The 16,928-nt window shown below is 50.2% G+C and overlaps 1 protein-coding gene and 1 non-coding gene across 3 annotated transcripts in view; both read left to right on the forward strand.

Moving 5' to 3' along the window:
* Window positions 1-5,972: 5,972 nt before the first annotated feature.
* Window positions 5,973-6,046, forward strand: TRNAN-GUU (transfer RNA asparagine (anticodon GUU)). The gene has a single exon. It is a non-coding gene; the product is annotated as a tRNA-Asn (tRNA).
* A 9,602-nt stretch (window positions 6,047-15,648) lies between these two features.
* Window positions 15,649-16,928, forward strand: part of RNGTT (RNA guanylyltransferase and 5'-phosphatase) — a 188,583-nt gene continuing 187,303 nt past the window's right edge. For both annotated transcript variants that reach the window (XM_064169255.1, XM_064169256.1), the window contains exon 1: window positions 15,649-15,863. In XM_064169255.1, the coding sequence (XP_064025325.1) occupies window positions 15,800-15,863 (64 nt within the window). In that variant the 5' untranslated portion in view covers window positions 15,649-15,799. The remainder of the gene's footprint in view (window positions 15,864-16,928) is intronic.

The raw sequence follows: 16,928 nt of genomic DNA on the forward strand, positions 1-16,928 counted from the left end.
GAAGGTGAGGACAGAGTTTCAAGCTATTCCAGGGCAGGTTTAGGCTGGATGTTAGGAAGAAGTTCTTCACAGCAAGAGTGATTTGCATTGGAATGGGCTGCCCAGGGAGGTGGTGGAGTTACCACCCCTGGAGGTGTTTAAAAGGAGACTGGATGAGACACTTGGTGCCATGGCTTCATTAGATGGTGTTTGGCAATAGGCTGGACTTGATGTTCTTGAAGGTCTTTTCCAGCGTGGCTAATTCTGTGATTCTCTGGTAGGGCAGGAGAAGGGGCAGTGCACACAGCACCTGCAGAACTGGCATGTGTTGTTTGCTAGCAGGGTTGGGCTGCCCTATACACTGGTCAGTATGCAGCAGCAGTCAGCAGCTGGGAAAGAGGAGAAGCAGAATTACATCTCTGTTGGTTATTTTCCTAGATCACAGCTAGAAAGTGCTGTCACTGGAGCTGGTTCCAGATTTGGAGGTAATGTTCTTGTGATTAATCACTGTGAAGCACTTTCATTGAGAGTTGATTCATTTCAGAGCAGGGTAATAATTTATGTCAATATTTTTTATTTTGATGAATGTTAGTTATGAAGCCTGGAATTTTGTTCCTGTCCCAGGGTGACCAGCTATGCTTTTGCCTCATTTTCTGGAAGAGTTCCCAGCATTGAACTTGCTTGTAAGACAAAGAGCCATGGCCAGTGAGTTGTGAGGAAGAGCTTTGTTAAGGACCATTTCCTTTGCTGGAAGGATGTCTGAGTGAAGGGGAAAAAAACATCCCACAAACTTGCCAGACAGTCATTTCTCATTTTACAGATCTGTAATGCTCCTGGGTATCTACTTTGCCACTGGGATCATGGAATCAGCCAGGTTGGAAGAGACCTCCAAACACATCCAGTCCAACCTAGCACCCAGCCCTATCCAAATCAACCAGACCATGGCACTAAGTGCCTCATCCAGGCTTGAACACCTCCAGGGACAGCGACTCCACCACCTCCCTGGGCAGCCCATTCCAATGCCAATCACTCTCTCTGCCAACAACTTCCTCCTAACATCCAGCCTGTACCTCCCCTGGCACAACTTGAGACTGTGTCCCCTCGTTCTGTTGCTGCTTGCCTGGCAGAAGAGACTAACCCCACCTGGCTGCAGCCTCCCTTCAGGCAGTTGCAGACTATTCTCACTAGCAGAAAATCCACAGCATTCTCAGCTTTTTTAATAAAGGAGCTTTCTTCTTATGGCAAACAGCAGCAGTGGCACTTAACAGCCATTTTTCACTCCAGTGAGACTTTTCTTGTCTGAACTTGAAACTATTGCCATCCAAGGAAATGCTAACCTGAAAGTAAACTCCTTTAAAGTCATCTGACTTTGTTCCTCTTGCTGTTTTCGCTGCTTATGCAATTTCTTTACTCAGCAGATGTATTTTTTTTTCCCCAAGGCGGGGACTTTCCAGTGACATGCTCTCAGCTGGAACGAGAGGGGAATCTTTCCCTGCTGAGGAACCTTGGGGTTTTCCATTTCCCAAAATGCTTCCCCTGTGCCATTTATAATTGATGATACAACTCTGGTTTGGTTCCGTTTCCCTCTTTAAGAAAGGAGATGTGAAGCTTTCGTTTCCCCTGCTCTGATGTCATCAGCTTTCTGGAGTCTGCTGAGAGCAATTGGAAAGTTAGGTCAGTGTCTGCCCAGCCCCCACTTTGTTCTCCATGGTTCACAGTTACCAGTTCTACTGCATTTCCCCCCTGGCAAAACCTTGCTCTGAACCATATCAGTTCTCAGCATTATTTCATCCCTCTTATCTTCTGTCTTCAGTTGCATTACTCACTACGTCAGTGTTGTTATTGTACTGCCGAGGCACCAGCCTTATTTAGCTGAGTTTTGTCCTCTTGCAGCTGCCCTTGGTGTTTCTAGAAGTGGTCTGGGTTGGAAGGGACCTCCAAAGGTCATCCTCTCCAACCCTCTCTGCAGCTGTCAGGGACATCCTCAACTAGGTCAGGTTGCCCATGGCCCTGTCCAGCCTCACTTTGAATATCTCCAGGGATGGGGCCATAACCTCCCTGGGCAACCTGTTCCAGTGTTTCACCTCCCTCACAGTCCAGAATCTCTTCCTAACATCCAATCTAAATCTACTCTGCTCTAGTTTGAAGCCATTGCCCTCATCCTGTCCCTGCAGCCCTTTGCAAACAGTCTCTCTGCAGCATTCCTGCAGCCCTCTTCAGGTACTGGCAGGCTGCTATTAGGTCTGCTGAGAGCCTCTTCTATTGCAGGCTGAACAACCCCAGCTCCCTCAGCCTGGCTTTGTAGCAGATCATTTTTGTAGCCCTCTTCCGGACCTGCTCCATCAGCAACATGTCCTTCCATACAGAGGGCTCCAGCGTTGAACACAGTACTGAAGGTGAGGTCTCAGCAAAGCAGAGCAAGGTGGTAGAATTCCCTCTCTGACTCTGCTGGCAGCGCTGCTTTAGATGCAGCCCAAGATGTGATTTGCCTTCTGCTTCAAATTCAAAATCACAGAAACATCCAGGTTGGAAAAGACCTTCAGAATCACCGAGTCCAACCTATAACCCTACTCTACAAGAGTCACCTTAAATGTTTGGCTGCAAGGCCTGCCTGATCAACTCCTTTTTGATGTCACCCATTCTTTTATTCTTTCAAATCTCAGTAAATGACCTCCTGTCTGCTTTCCTGTGCCATGCTGCTGCTGTCTTTCTGCAAAGCTCCTTGTATCCAGAATTCCTATTCTCTTGGTTTTAAATTAACTCGTGGGAGGAGGTAACTCAAGAACTACATAGCAAGTCGATTTCTACTTACTGCACTAAGCAGAACATTGGAATACCTGTAACAGAAGGCAGCTAGGTCTTGCTATTTGAGTCTGATTAATAAGTCAACAAGTGCAAATTAAACTTGGCAAACTAATGGTGTAGTCACTGTGTGCGCTGTGCTGTATCCGGTAAGAGATACTGTTGCTTACACGGGGTTGTAGGATACCAAATGCCATGTAACTGGAGAGGTGATGCAATGCTTAGGAAATTGGTGAAGTCCCCAGAGAAAACTCTGTTAGTTTTCCCTGTAATCACAGAAAGGTTAAAGTAAACACTGGAGTAAGACTGCTGGTGAATGGAATTCTGTTCTCCCTGCCTGCCTTTGCCACACTCGGGGCTCTCAGTGGAGTTGTTAAGAGCTGTATGCATTGGTGTGGAAGGTGCAAAAGTTAAGAGGATGTGTTACAGTTATTTCTTGCAACAAACCTGGGAAAGGAAAGTGGAAAAGAAGGATGGGCTCACAACAACCTCAAGCAGTGCTACAGGTCTGGGGCAGTGTGGCTGGAGAGCTGCCTGGTAGAAAGGGATCTGGGTGCTGTAATAGGCAGGCAGGTGAACAGGAGCCAGCAGTGTGCCCAGGTGGCCAAGAAAGCCAATGGTATCCTGGATGTGATTAGAAATGCTGTGTCCAGCAGGAGCAGGGAGGTGATTGTCCCCTCGGACTCTGCTCTGGTGAGGCCACACCTCGAGTACTGTGTTCAGTTTTGGGCACTGCAATACAAGAGATGTGGAAGTGCTGGAGTGGGTCCAGAGGAGGCCAAGAGAGCTGGGAAAGGGCCTGGAGAATAAATCTGATGAGGAGTGACTGAGGGAGCTGGGGCTGGTTAGTGTGAAACAGAGGAGGCTGAGGGCAGAGCTCATCGCTGTCTGCAGCTACCTGAAGGGAGGTTGGGGGGAGGTTGGTGCTGGGCTCTGCTCACAGGTAATTGGAGACAGAACTAGGGGGAATGGCTGAGGCTGAGTAAGTTTAGACTGGACATTAAGAAGTTTTTCATGGAGAGAGTGGTCAGGGACTGGGATGAGCTGCCCAGGGAGATGGTGGAGTCACCAACCTTAGATGTGTTTAAGGGTTGTTTGGATGTGGTGCTTAGGGATATGGTTTAAGGTGAATCTTGTTGAGTAGGGTTCTGGGTTTGACTTGGTGATTTTGAGGAGCTTTTCCCACCTGGATGTTTCTGTGATTAGGAGCACAGGATATGCCAAACCAGATCTCTCCCATTTGCTCACCACGATTCACATGAACAAACTGTACTTTGGCAAATAAATTCCTTTTCAACAAGAGGCCACCAAGATGCTGAGAGGGCTGCAGCAGCTCTGCTATGAGGACAGGCTGAGTTGGGCTCTGTAGCCTAGAGAAGAGAAAGCTTCAAGGAGACCTTGAAGTGGCCTTCCAGTATCTGAAAGGAGCCTACAGGAAGGCTGGGGAGGGACTATTTAGAAGGTCTTGGAATGACAAGACAAGGAGTAATGGGTTTAAAGTGGCAGAGAGGAGATTAAAACTTGATGTTAGAAAGATAGTTGTTTGCAGTGAGGGTGGTGAGACACTGGCACAGGTTGCCCAGGGAGGCTGTGGCTGCTCCCTCCCTGGAGGTCTTCAAGACCAGGTTGGATGAGGCCTTGAGCGACCTGTTCTAGTGGGAGGTGTCCCTGCCTATAGCAGGGGATTGGAACTGGATGGTCTTTGAGGTCCCTTCCAACCTAAACCATTCTATGACTTGAAGATCTCCAGGTGTCCCTTCCAACTCTACCATCCTGTGATGCTGCGAACCCTTAGTAAGTGAGGTAACTGATTTGGACATTCAGTAACATAGGAGTCACGGAACAAGTTCCCCAGACACGTTAAAATACACCAGAAGATTGTGCAAGCTGTTGATGACTCCTGCAACTTACGTAGCACTGTCACCCAGCATCTGCTGTTGTGAAATCACATCCCCATGGCCTCTGTCCTCGGTTATTTAGGAGCTGTGCTTTGAGATGGGGATCAATACTTGGTCTCAGAAATAGTTCAGCTTCCCTAACAGACAAAACAAAAGTCTGGGGCAAAAGGACATTGGTTTTTCCAGGAATCCATAAGGGAGACTTGGATTTAATTCTCTTGCTGACAGCCATGGGCTGGACGTAAGCAGTCAGCTTCTGGTTACACAATCTGCCTGGTGCAGCGTGCCAGTGCTGCTGCCTGCTGGATAGCGTAGTTCCAGCGTTAGGCAAGGGCTGCTGGAAAAGGGCAGCTGGATGATGCGGATCTGGAAGGAGCTCTTACACTCTCCTATTTATTAGGATTTTTTTCATATCCCTTTTTAGTTCTGATTAAGTTCCCTGGAGATTGCCCCAGTGAAGCCTTTTTTTGGTCTCCCATTTGCAGCTTTCCTTCTGGTCAGTGGACTGTTTTCCCAGGTGGCACTGCTGTTTTCAACTCCCTCTAGGAAAGTGAGTCAACAAACAGAGCTTGTGCGTGCATCCTGTTGGCACAGCCAGTGTGCTGCCAGGCTGAAATCCATGTGTTTTGGAAACCTATTCAACAGCAGACATAGGAGAGAATGGATTCTCACCGGAGAAGGGTTTTTTTTGGTGACTCCTTGCAAAAATGGAGTGCCCCTGGGGTAGAAAAGCATCAGAGATCCCACAGGCAGTTCTGCCAGCCTAGCAGAGAATAAATAGGTCAGGTGAAGTGTTGCCTGTAATGCTGTAGATTCTGGGGGGTGGAGGGGAGATTCTGGGGAGTATTTGCTGCAGCCACTCTCTCCTTCCCTTTGATTTATCTCTTGGATGATGAATGCTGTCAAACCAATGCACAGATTTATTGATCGTGATTTAGGATGCCGCAGTTCACATAGGATCATAGAATCAACCAGGTTGGAAGAGACCTCCAAGATCATCCAAGTCCAACCTGTCCCCCAGCCCTATCCAGTCAACCAGACCATGGCACCAAGTGCCTCATCCAGTCTTTTCTTGAAGACCTCCAGGGATGGTGACTCCACCACCTCCCTGGGCAGCCCATTCCAATGGGAAATCACTCTCAAAGAAGAAAACAAACTAATCCAACCGAACGAGCCTTCATAGCCTGCCTGCCACACAGAAGAGAAAGCTGTTCCCAGGGTTTCTACATGCTGACTTTTGCTACTCAAAGCTTCTTGGGGGTGGCAGCAGAAGTGGATGCCAGGCAGCAGCACGTCTCTGTGGCGCAATCGGTTAGCGCGTTCGGCTGTTAACCGAAAGGTTGGTGGTTCGAGCCCACCCAGGGACGAGGGGCTCTGCTTATAGACTTTGGGGATCAATGGCACCATCAGCAAGTGTGCAGAACTGCACCAAGCTGAGTGGTGCTGTTGATACATCAGAGGCACAGGATGGGCATGCAGAGGGACCTGGAGAGGTGGTGTGTCCAGGTGAACCTCAGGAGGTTCAGCAAGAGCCAAGTGCAGGTTCTGCAGCTGGGCTGGAACAATCCTCACTACCAGTACAGGCTGGGGGATGAGGTTTTTGGGAGCAGCCCTGTGGAAAAGGACTTGGGGGTGCTGTGCTGATGGACCAGAAGCTGGACGTGAGCAGGCAGCGTGAGCTTGCAGCATAGAAGGCAAAGCACAGCCTGGGCTGCATCCAAAGAAGTCTCTCTAGCAGAGCCAGAGAGGGGATTCTGGCACTTTTGCTCTGCTCCGGTCTGCTGAGACCTCACCTGTAGTGCTGCGTTCAGTTCTAGAGCCCTCATTATAGGAAGGACATGGAGCTGATGGAGCAGGTCCAGAGGAGGGCCACAAAAATGATCCGAGGGTTGGAGCAGCTCTATTATGAGGACATTCTGAGGGAGCAGGGGTTGCAGTCTGGAGAGGAGGAGGCTCTGGGGGATCTAATAGCAGCCTGCCAGTACCTGAAGGGGGCCTACAGGAAAGATGGAGAGAAGCTGTCAGCAAAGGCCTGCCATGACAGGATGAGGGGCAGTGGTTTCAAGCAGAAGAGCAGATTCAGGTTGGATGTTAGGACCAAGTTCTTTACTATGAGGGTGGTGGAGCACTGGAAGAGGTTCCCCAGGGAGGTGGTTGAGGCCCCTTCCCTGGAGACATTCAAGATGAGGCTTGACGGGGGCCCTGGGTGACCCTGGTCTAGTGGGGATGTCCCTGCTGACTGCAGGGGAGTAGATTGGATGAGTTCTGGAGGTCCCTTCTGGCCTGGACCATTCTATGATGGCAAAGAACAAACACAGCTAGGCCAGGAAAACCAGAGAATGTAGCCATGGATATGTAATGGATACAGCTGATTGTGGTTACCCAAAAATTGTCCCAAGTTTAACTTTGTCTTGGCCTTTTCCACATTGGAAATCTCAAAGGAGAGGGTAATAGAATTCCCCCATGATTTTTCTACAAAGTATGGATGAAAGATTGTGGGAATGCAAAAAGGAGAATTTCAAGAAAGAAAAATAATGAGCTGTGTAGAGCTGTTAAAGGCCTTGGGTCCCAGGACTTAGAGAGGCCTCTCTGTGGGAGAGAAAAGAAGGCTAAGATAACAGGCCAGCTAAGATGATGGGCCAGGTGGTCCTGAGGGAAAAAACAAGGCATGGAAGGGAAGAGTCTGTTAGCAAAAGAAGGCTGTAAGTTGTCTGTTTTATGTTAATGCCCTGTCCCTGTTATAAAAAGGTAGTTCTGTCTGTAATAAAGGAGATTCTGCACTGCCCCAGTGGAGTCTGGCCATGTCTCCCTGTAAGAGGTTTGCTTTGAGATGTGCCTTAGTGATGTCACTTATGCACTTCCATTATTTTAACATCACACCTTAAGCAGGCCCAAATTTCACAGAATCACAGAATTAACCAGGTTGGAAATGACCTCTAGGATCATCAAGTCCAACTTATCACTTAACACCTTCTAATTAACTAAACCATGCATGAAGTGTCTCATCCAGCCTCCTCTTAAACACCTCCAAGGATTGTGACTCCACCACCTCCCTGGGCAGCCCATTCCAATGCCAATCACTCTTGCTGTGAAGAACTTCTTCCTAATGTCCAGGCTAAACCTGCCCTGGTGCAGTTGAAGACTGTGTCCTCTTGTTCCGTCACTGGGTGCCTGGGAGAAGAGACCAACTCCTTCAGATCCTTATCAGTTTAAGATAACTGTGGCCACATTTTGCTATTTGTTTGCAATGCAGGGCATGTGTTAAGGCAGTCTGAGCAGCTTTTCTCCTGCCCCAGTCATAGAATCAATCATAGAATGGTCTGGGTTGGAAGGGACCTCCATCTGGTCCAAGCCATCTCTGCAGTCCTGCCCACTTGTTCCACCATCCACTGCATTTCCCTTGGAGTTTATCCATGCTGCTTACACAGCCACCAAGTGAACTAGTGCTAGGAACTGGACCCAGGTGAGCCAGCAAAGCAGGAGAGGGAGGCTTGTTTGCTTTTTGCTTGCATCAGTTCCTTGCTTTGTTTCACTGCATAGACAGTTGCTCAGCAGAAGGGAGGGATCAGTGTGGAGCAGAAAGGCTGTCTGAGCCTGCTTGCTCACAGCTGAGATAAGGAAAGCACTCAGGGAGGGCTTGCAGCTGCTGTCACTGAAGTCATTTTGACCTGCAGCTTACAAAAGTGCGTTACTTGTTCTGGTAGTTGGGTTGCTCCCAGGAAAGAGGCCCATAGCTGGAAGCAGGTTTGCACTGGAAAGAAGTCATTAAACGAGGCCATAGGTTTTAATTTTATGCTGTTAAGTATATTAAAAACTCTTTTCTGCAGGGCTGAAACTTCAGATACCAAGTGGGTAAAGATTCCCTAGCAACAGTTCTCCCCATTTCAAAGCTGGTACAAACTGCAGTGCAGAGAAGAATAGAAAATAATGCAGTGGGTTGTTTTGCAGAACAAAATGCTTTGCTTTTTTTCATTCTATCTGTTCCTTTTGTGGCAATCAAACTTTGCATTGAAGCTAGAAGCACTCAAAACAAGCTTCCTGTTTTAAACCAGCACACCCTTGTGTATAACCAGCATTGTGTCACAGAATCACAGAATTAACCAGGGTGGAAAAGACCTTTAAGATCATCCAGTCCAACCTATCACCTAACCCTTCTAATTAACTAAATCATGGCACTGAGTACCTCATCCAGTCTCCTTTTAAACACCTCCAGGGACAGTGACTCCACCACCTCCATGGACAGCCCATTCCAATGCCAATCACTGTTGTTGTGAAGAACTTGCTAACATCCAGCCTAAACCTGCCCTGGTGCAGTTTGAGACTGTGTCCTCTTGTTCTGTCATTGGGTGCTTGGGAGAAGAGACCAACCCTCAGATGGCTACAACCTTCCTTCAGGTAGTTCATGCTGTTTGTACTCATTTGAGACTCCCTCTGTGTCATTGCTCAATAACTTACATTTGAGAAATCATTTCTATTCATGGCTCTCTGCTGGCTCTCTGTGTACTGGTGTTTGCTGTACATGTTTCTAATTCTGCCTGTTAGAGAACATGTAAAAGTAACACCTCAGTCACAGTTCACTGAAACTGGTCAAAGCCTTTCACTGAAATTTAGAAAGCTTAAACCTGAAAGGAGGCTGCAGCCAGGTGGAGTTGGTCTCTTCTGCCAGGCACCCAGTGAGAGAACAAGAGGACACAGCCTCACACTGCACCAGGGCAGGTTTAGGCTGGATGTTAGGAAGAAGTTCTTCATAGAGTGATTGGCATTGGAACAGGCAGCCCAGGGAGGTGGTGGAGTCCCCATCCCTGGAGGTGTTTAAGAGAAGGCTGGATGAGGCACTTAGTGCCATGGTGTAGTTAATTTAGAAGGGTTGGTGATAGGTTGGACTCGATGATCCTAAAGGTCTTCTCCAAGCTGGTTAATTCTGTGATTCTGTGTCACTTTGTGGCTCTCTGATGGAGCATCCAATTATAGTTAAAAACACAGCACTAAGCTCATTTCAGTACCAGAAAGATAGGTGAAGGTTTTTTTTTTTCTCCACAAAAGGGATTTTTGAAAATCAGTGTCTGTAGAGCAGAGGGGATATGGGAATTTACAAAATGGCTTTTCTGAAGAAGTGTGAACAGTTTCCAGTTAACACCCTGCAGCCTTTCAGTGCATAGAGGTTGTTAGCCAACCCCAAACTGCAGACTCCTCAGAGATCTAGGAGACTCATTTCAAGCAAGTGCAGAGTCATCTTTGTACCTCCTTCCCTTTCTCAGAGACCATAACCTTTCTGAGTAACTCCCTGAAAGTCTGTGTGGACAAGGACAGTTTCATCCCATACCGAGCTCTATTGGGTTTGTGTGGCAAAGTTTTGGTAGTGGGGGTGAGATCATACAATCACAGGATGCTTTAGGTTAGAAGGAACCTCAAAGACCATCCAGTTCCAACCCCCCTGCCATAGGCAGGGACACCTCCCACTAGAACAGGTCGCTCAAGGCCTCGTCCAACCTGGCCTTGAACACCTCCAGGAAGGGAGCAGCCACAACCTCCCTGGGCAACCTGTGCCAGTGTCTCAACACCCTCACTGGAAAGAACTTCTTCCTAACATCCAGTTTCAATCTCCCCTCTGCCACTCCAAACCCATTACCCCTTGTCCTGCCAAAAAAAAGCTGGAGTGGTTACCAGGCTGATCATGTCACTTTCACTCTCTGTTCCTATCCTTTGCCTTTGGCCAGTTCCCTGGGGTACCTTCAGGGCTGTGAGCATCTCAAGAGAGAGAAGCTGTGGTTTTCATTTCCATTTGTAGGGTGTTTTAGATGTATTTTGTGTGCCATATAAATAAACTCAAGTCTGGAGGTATTTTCTCAGGCACTATGTTCTAGCTTACAAATATATTACTCTTTGGAGGCTTTCTGTTCATGGTATACCTGTCTACAGGCACAAGCTTATGATGCAGAAGGTCTGAGAGACTGCCAGTGGGTAATAATCTTTGCATGACTGATAACATGAGAACAGGATTTCTGCCAGCACAGCAACCCTGAACTGGATTGTCACATACACAGGTCTGTAGACTGAAACATTGACCCTCTCTTGGCTGTTTCAGGCTGCAGAGGACAGATAACACTCTAGCAGCTACTGACTACCTTAGTCTGTTTCTTTGTGGTGGTTTGGGAGTTACCAGCTCCCACACACAATGAAATCTCCCAGACTAGACTCAGTCAGCTGGAAATTAAGGCATGAAGTTTTATATTCACAGCTTAGCACAATATGCAAACAGATATTTGCAATATATTACAAATATTTACAGTTATCACAGGATATTAGGGGCAGGAAGGGACCCAAGGAGATGATCAAATCCAAACCCCTGCCAGAGCAGGACCACACAATTTAGCACAGATCACAGAGGAGGAGACTTCATAGACAGTCATAGACAAGTTATAGACAGGTCAAAGGTAATACAGAAACACAGCAGCCCTCCCAGAAATCAGAGTCCCCAGGAGGGGCTCCCAACCACCCTTCCACCTTCTTTCCTCCCCTCTACCTTATCCTAGAGTCTGCCTTATGTGCAAGGTGAGTAGTGAGGATCGGCAAGGGCGGTTAGAAGCAGAATGTTTAGTTGGGTCACACAGATCCAAGCAGAACAGCAGAAGCCCAGGGAGAAAACACAGACACCAAATCCAACAGACAGACTGACTTATTTATGTTTGTGTCCTTGTTTTTAATATGTCTCAGCAAGCCTATGAGTGAAGTAGACATCACCATTGTTTCCTTTTCACAGCCTACCCTCTCATTAAAATATTCCCATTGGCCTCAAACCAGCACACTCTTGTACTACACAGGACCTCAGTTAGTTTGAACTGCAGCCTCCATCAAGAGTTTTACTGAGGTGGCCATATTCAGGCAGCAGAGAAACTGGAAAGTGTAGCAATAGAACCTTGTTTTACTCGGTGGAATCCAGTCACTCCCTAGCCCAGTTCCCAAGACTATGACTCATGCTTTCCACTTACATAAATTAGAGAGAGTTTCTCATGTATTATGTCATACTTTTCCCTGCTGCCAGTCAGCTTGCAACGTGGACATTTTTGATGGTTGATTATTTCATCCATGCTGAAAGCACACTACTACCCTATGATCTCTTTTTGTGCAGCAAACCATATGTCCTTTAAATGTTAGGAGGTAGGATTCCACTGAAAATCATCCTTCACAGCTGATGTGAGCAAGCCCTCAGGTCAAACCATGAGAACTCTAGGAAGGCCAGCCTTCCAGAACTCCTGGAAGACAGCTTCCAGGAATGATAGGCATCTTGCTTCTAAGCTTGTCGTCCAGCTGCTTATCTCTTGCATCAGGCACATGATCATTCAGCTGCAGGCAGAGGAGTAACAGCAAGGCATCTTGTTCTTCAGGCCTGTAAGCCAGTGCTTGAAGTCACAGCTGTCATGCTCCTTCAAGAACAGCAATCCTCTGCACACACATCTTTCCAATTCCTGCCCAGACAGGTCTGCTAAGGAAATCCCCTGCTGAGTAAATCCCCTGCTTAGTAAATCACTTCCACCTGTCAGGTCTGCATGTCAGAGCTGACTAGTGAAGTCCCCTGGTGTGAGATTTACAGGTCATTGTTATGGCTCCACCCCTGGAGATATTCAAGGTGAGGTTGGACAGGGCTTTGGGCAGCCTGCTCTAGTAGAGGATGTCCCTGTTGACTGCAGAGGGGGTTGGACTGGATGACCTTTAGGGGTTTCTTCCAGCCCAGCCCATTCTATGACTCTATGACTCTGTGATTCTATGGTTGGTGATGCAGTATGCTAGGTCATGGTAACTATCCCAAGCACCACACAAGGACCTGGATTTAAAGCAGCTCCATCCTGAGCTCACTGTGTGCTCTGCCTAGGCAGATGTTGAACAAATGCTGTAATACCTTAGAGGCTTGAGCTGAAAATGTATTTCCAGAATAACCCCCCTGAAGATAAAGTTAAGATTTAAATCAAGACTTGAAAGCAAGCTGCTTATACTGATCTGTTAGTTTCATTACTGTTACAGGTGTAGCCTGAGCTGTCTGTTGTTGGAGATTTTATTAAGAGCCATATCCTAATCTCACACTAGGGAACAACTCTGGGAGGGTTTTCCAACCTGGTTAATTCTGTGAGTAGCTTTTGCTATTTTATGCTGTTCCCAGTTTACGCTGAAGATGAAAAATAGCTGCACTTACATAATTTTAGGTCTGTGAGGTCGTGGTGCCCCCTAACGTCCTGAAAACTAAGGGCTGGTAATTTTGTAGCTCGCCTCCTCTCAAAGCTCCCTCTCTCTGTAGGAAGAACACTGTAGATGACATTTTATTATCACAAGATCCTATAAATATACTGCAGCACATAACCATGTAAATATTTTGCAGCATCCCGTTTTAATCCCTTTTCAACATCCCTTTTTAACTGCATTGTATACACATAAGGAATAAAATGAATTTAAAATCTTATTTTCAAGTCAGGGAACTTAATTTTCTTCCTGGCCTGCTTTCTGTGTGACTAATTTTTCTTTCTAATCCCCCCTTGCTGATCCTTCATCTCGACGTGTACGTAAGGCAAACTCGGATAAGGTAGAGGGGTGGAAGGGTGGTTGGGAGCCCCTCCTGGAGACTCTGGTTTCTGGGGGGGGGGGTTCCTGTGTTTCTGTTTTATCTTTAACTTGTATATTTCTGTATAGAGCTGTAGAGATTATAAATGTCTGCTTGTGTATTGTGCTAAGCTGTAAATACACACCATGAGTGCTGTGTCCAGTTCTGGACTCCTCAAGAGAGATGTTGCAGTACCGAACGTGTCCACAGGAGGGCGACAAAGCCGGGGAGGGGCCTGGAGCGCAGCCCTATGAGGGGAGGCTGAGGGAGCTGGGGGTGTGCAGCCTGCAGCAGAGGAGGCTCAGGGCAGAGCTCATTGCTGCCTGCAGCTGCCTGCAGGGAGGCTGTAGCCAGGTGGGGTTGGGCTCTGCTGCCAGGCAAGCAGCAACAGAACAAGGGGACACAGTCTCATGTTGTGCCAGGGGAGGCATAGGCTGGATGTTAGGAGGAAGTTGTTGGCAGAGAGAGTGATTGGCACTGGAATGGGCTGCCCAGGGAGGTGGTGGAGTCACTGTGCCTGGAGGTGTTGAATCAAAGCCTGGATGAGGCACTTAGTGCCATGGTCTGGTTGATTGGCCAGGGCTGGGTGCTAGGTTGGAGTGGATGAGTTTGGAGGTCTCTTCCAACCTGCTTGGTTCTATAATTCTCTAAAGCTTCCTTAATTTCCAGCTGGCTGAGTCTAGCCTGGGTGATTTCATATGAGCAGGGGGCAGCTGACACCCAAACTGTCACAGCTGCAAATGGTTTGCTTCCAATTCTGCCATTCTGCTGACCTTGCTTCTCATTTACTGAAAACAGAAGCTGAGCTCCTTGCAGTTGCTTTATCTTGTGTCTCCTCCTGAACATGCGAGTTTCACTTTCTTTTCTGCCTGGTCTTTGGCACCACGTAGTGGTGTTTGAATGTCGCTTGTTTGCTTCGTAAAGGCAGATCAGCAGCGCCCTAATTCAAACGTCAGAGTTATGTTTTAATGGAAGTGTACTGACGTTAGAGCACTGCAGCAAGACTTAACGTGAAGCTGGACTGAGAAGTTTATTATCTGGTAACAATAAAAGCCTTAGAGGATAAAATTCAGACACTTCTAATGCAGTATGAGAATCTAGTGACTCAGATACACCAACTACTTGGCTGAGGAGAACCACAGAATCAACCAGGTTGGAAGAGAGCTCCAAGATCATCCAGTCCAACCTAGCACCCAGCCCTGTCCAGTCAACCAGACCATGGCACTAAGTGCCCCAGCCAGGCTTTGCTCCAACACCTCCAGGGACGGTGACTCCACCACCTCCCTGGGCAGCCCATTCCAATGCCAATCACTCTCTCTGCCAACAACTCCCTAACATCCAGCCTAGACTTTCCCTGGCACAACTTGAGACTGTGTCCTCTTGTTCTGTTGCTGGTTGCCTGGGAGAAGACTGAGACGGGATTGATCAATGTCTATCGTGTCTGTGAGCTGATAACATGGCAGGAAAGGAGGCACAGAGACAGCCTCTGCTCACTTCTACCCTGGGACAGGACAGGGGCAACAGACGTAAACCACGGCACAGGCAGTGCCACTTCACTCTTCACGACGGCCTGTGCCTTCTCTCGGAGAGGAGGGGAACGCAGCGCCCCCGTTTCGCTCTCCCTGTCTTTCCCGCTACAGTCCAGCGATGTGGCCCCGCTGCCTGCGACCTGCTGTGGAGCTGCTTCCCCGCTAGCCTCACCGCCTCCCAAAGGCCTGGCGCGGCGCACCCCGGGCCGGCAGCGGCTGTCAGCCCCCGGGCAGCCACTCTCCGTACCGGCGCGGCGCACCCCGGGCCGGCAGCGGCTGTCAGCCCCCGGGCAGCCACTCCCGCACCGGCGCGGCGCAGCCAGGGCCGGCAGCGGCTGTCGGCCCCCGGGCAGCCACTCTCCGTACCGGCGCGGCGCACCCCGGGCCGGCAGCGGCTGTCAGCCCCCGGGCAGCCACTCTCCGTACCGGCGCGGCGCACCCCGGGCCGGCAGCGGCTGTCAGCCCCCGGGCAGCCACTCTCCGTACCGGCGCGGCGCACCCCGGGCCGGCAGCGGCTGTCAGCCCCCGGGCAGCCACTCCCGCACCGGCGCGGCGCACCCCGGGCCGGCAGCGGCTGTCAGCCCCCGGGCAGCCACTCTCCGTACCGGCGCGGCGCAACCCGCGGCGGCAGCGGCTGTCAGCCCCCGGGCAGCCACTCTCCGTACCGGCGCGGCGCACCCCGGGCCGGCAGCGGCTGTCAGCCCCCGGGCAGCCACTCTCCGTACCGGCGCGGCGCACCCCGGGCCGGCAGCGGCTGTCAGCCCCCGGGCAGCCACTCCCCCACCGGCGCGGCGGGGCCCAGGCGGCGGCCCGGAAGCGGAAGCGGCTGCGGTGCAGTGTGGGCTGGCGGCGGCTGAGGCGGAGCTGGGTCTGAATGAAGGCGCCGCGGGCCGGGGGCCACCGGCGCCGCTGAGCGCTCTGGGGCCGCGCCCGCCCCGCGCCCCTTCTCTCCCTCCCCTCCCCGCGGGCAGGTCGGCGGTGGCGGCCGCCCGGGTCCCGCCATGTCCTACAACAAGATCCCGCCGCGCTGGCTCCACTGCCCCAGGAGGGGGCAGCCCGTGGCAGGTGAGCGCCCGGCCCGGCCCGATCCGGTCCGGCCCTGCCCTGCCCCGGGGCGGCTGTGTGGCAGCTGTGTGGCGGCACTGGTGAAGGGCTCCCTCTCCTCTGCTGGGTTTCTCAGCCCGCCCCTCCCGTCTGCCTACCCTCTGTTCCTTCTCAGATCCACGAGGAGGGTGAGGGCCTCTCGGGCCGCCGCGGCCCCTCGCCCTCCGGCCCGGCCATATGCTCTTTGTCCCAGGGCCACGGCTGTGCTGGTGCAGGGGCGCCGGGGTGGCCATTCACGCCGAGCATCCTGGGCTGGTGCTTGTCCCCAAGTTGCCTTCCCCTAAAGCGGTTGTTTCCCTTAAAGCCCAGCCTCCAGCAAGCCTTTGACTTCAGCGCGGGGTCTCACCCTTTCTCTTCGACTGGTGCAACCTCTGAAACCGATTCGTCCCAGCACCCTTGTAGGGCCGCGGGCCCTCTCCTGCTCTTCGCAGCCCTAACGCTGGGTGGTTAGAACTAAAACTTTCCCCGTCTGTCGCATCTGGTGAGAGGGACGGCAGGAGCAGCGCTGCCGTGCCGGAGCCTTCCTCAGCCCTGGCGAGAACCCAGCGCAGCTTCTTCCTTGCTTGCCTTTTTCCCTCTGAAGGTTTTGTTGTGTATCCGTGTTGATTTGTTACTGGACTGACTGGCAGTGACCTGTTAGTCACCGCTGTGTTCCTAAGCAGCTTACCTGAAGGATGAATTTAACTGTTGTACTCTAATGTGTATGTCAGGTTGTGCCGGTGGTTGCCATCATCTCAGATGCTCTTGTCCGTAGCAGAGCCTCTGTCTCGGTTGTTGCTAGGCTCCCAGTCTTGCTGGCATCTAGTGGCAGTAAATTAGGCATCATTTTAAAAGCACATTTTTTGATTGCGAGTTAACTGACGTCAAGTGAGTGTTTCCCCCGCAGCCTGCTAGGAGATAGGATAAACAAACTTCGCTCCTTTTCGCTTGTCTCACATTCTTCTTTCCTTTATAAGGTAAGCAATTCCAAACCTCAGGAGTTTCCCCTCCCAATATATTCTCATTTCCACTCCTTTCATCTTTTTA

This window comes from Pogoniulus pusillus, chromosome 31 (assembly GCF_015220805.1).
Source record: "Pogoniulus pusillus isolate bPogPus1 chromosome 31, bPogPus1.pri, whole genome shotgun sequence".
In the NCBI taxonomy this organism is placed as follows: Eukaryota; Metazoa; Chordata; class Aves; order Piciformes; family Lybiidae; genus Pogoniulus; species Pogoniulus pusillus.